General features: G+C 40.6%; 1 protein-coding gene across 1 annotated transcript in view; it reads right to left on the bottom strand.

Moving 5' to 3' along the window:
- The window catches only part of EFHC2 (EF-hand domain containing 2), a 213,339-nt gene that overhangs the window by 116,171 nt on the left and 95,399 nt on the right, over positions 1-1,769 (bottom strand). Inside the window, exon 4 of the mRNA XM_045288314.1 lies at positions 673-896. Within this exon, the coding sequence (XP_045144249.1) occupies positions 673-896 (224 nt within the window). The remainder of the gene's footprint in view (positions 1-672; positions 897-1,769) is intronic.

Here is a 1,769-nt window from a genome sequence, read left to right as displayed (position 1 = left end):
CCCTCATCATAGAATACATCTTTTTTTAGCACATTTGTACATTTATTGCCCTCATCATTTTCAAAACATTTGTTTACTACTTGAGCCCTCGGTATCAGCTCCTCATTTTCCCCTCCCTCCCCACCTCCCCTCTCTCATGAACCCTTGATAATTTATAAATTATTATTATTTTGTCATGTCTTATGCTGTCCGACGTCTCCCTTCACCCACTTTTCTGGACCCAACTCTTAATATTGTCAATAACTATAAAGCTTATCTTGGGTTTCTAGGAATTGTCCCACCTCTGTGACTCATTGAAGACTCTTCTGGCCTGGAAAGGAGACTCACCATGGAGGAAAGGATGAAGAGGACAGATAAGTCCGTATATACTCGAGTACAAGCCGACCCAAATATCAGCTGAGGCACCTAATTTTACCACAAAAACTGCATTTAAAATGTGTTCAAAAACTCGACTTATACTCGAGTATATACAGTAGGTGGGGAAGAGAGTGAGGGGTCTCTGGTGCTGACACTACCCTTCCCTGTAGCCCAATGAGAAACAGAGCATAGATTAACAATGGCCCAACTAACTCATTGAGACTTGCCTCAGGGGTACTAATAGCCTTTACTGGCTCCCCAAAGGAATTCTCATTCTGAAGGCTAGAACTCATCATGAATATATTAGCATCTTACCACTTTCCGTTTTTTCATATAAGGATCTTCTGGGCACTTTATGGGTGAGTTTAATCTCACACCTATTTTCTTCAAAAAGTTTTTTGTGAATGTATCACAGTCATAAATCTTGAATGTGCGGCCATAAAACACGACATCTGTGTTGATATTGAAATGATACACAGTATAAAACTGATCATCATCAGGAGGTGGGAGACAAATCCTATGACGCCGGATAGAAGTCCCTATGGTATGAAACAGAATAAAGTTATTTTATCACTAAGCTAAGAAGGAAGAGACTACCACATATCTCCTACACAATTCTAAATTCTCTCTTCCCAGTCTTAGAATCAACTTTACTGTCTACAGTCAAACTAAAAGGTAACCAGAGGGAGCATGGGTGTTGAGAGTACTGTGTATTGCTGGCTGTTTACATGATAATCAGGAAGCTCTGGGGGTTGGGGTGGTGAAGGAGATAAGCAGTGTGACCCAATGAGCCTAGCCCTGCTATTAGGTCTTTTCCCAGAACAAGCATGCTTGCCTATTTTGAGCCACCAGCGCTCAATGTGACCTAAGCTCTCAAAGCAGATTCGTCATAAAAATGTATAATCTAAGCCATAGGTTCAAAATGTATAATCTAAGCCATGGGTTCCCAAACACATTTGGCTATCAGTCCCATTGCAGGTAAAAACAAAACAAAAAACCCCTCAGCATCTTGGTGTCAATTAAAAACCTGAGTCCTCTAGCCCATTATCCAGGATACAGTATAAGTATTTGTTTTCGCAGCCCTCTGGGGTAGTTTTAGCCCTCTCCTAGGAATGGTGTCACCCACTTTGGAAAACACTGCTTTACATGCTTTAAAAGTTTATGTTTCAGTATGGTAGGTTCCAACTCTGTGATTAACAGCTTTTAATAAGCATGAATGATTTCAGGCTGCTCTGAAACCTCATGGAATCTTCTTTCCTCTACCAACTTCTTCCTCTTTCTCACTCCATTGGAAGGAGACACATAGAAACCCTATATAGGGATTATCAGGCTTTATAAATCTCTACAAGGACAGATGCTTTTTGGGAGGGGGGTTATGTATTTTTCCCATTTTATTAGGGGCTCATACAACT

This window comes from Echinops telfairi, unplaced genomic scaffold (assembly GCF_000313985.2).
Source record: "Echinops telfairi isolate 266 unplaced genomic scaffold, ASM31398v2 ScPeMD7_19;HRSCAF=73, whole genome shotgun sequence".
NCBI lineage: Eukaryota > Metazoa > Chordata > Mammalia > Afrosoricida > Tenrecidae > Echinops > Echinops telfairi.
This window is presented reverse-complemented; position numbering and strand designations above follow the sequence as displayed.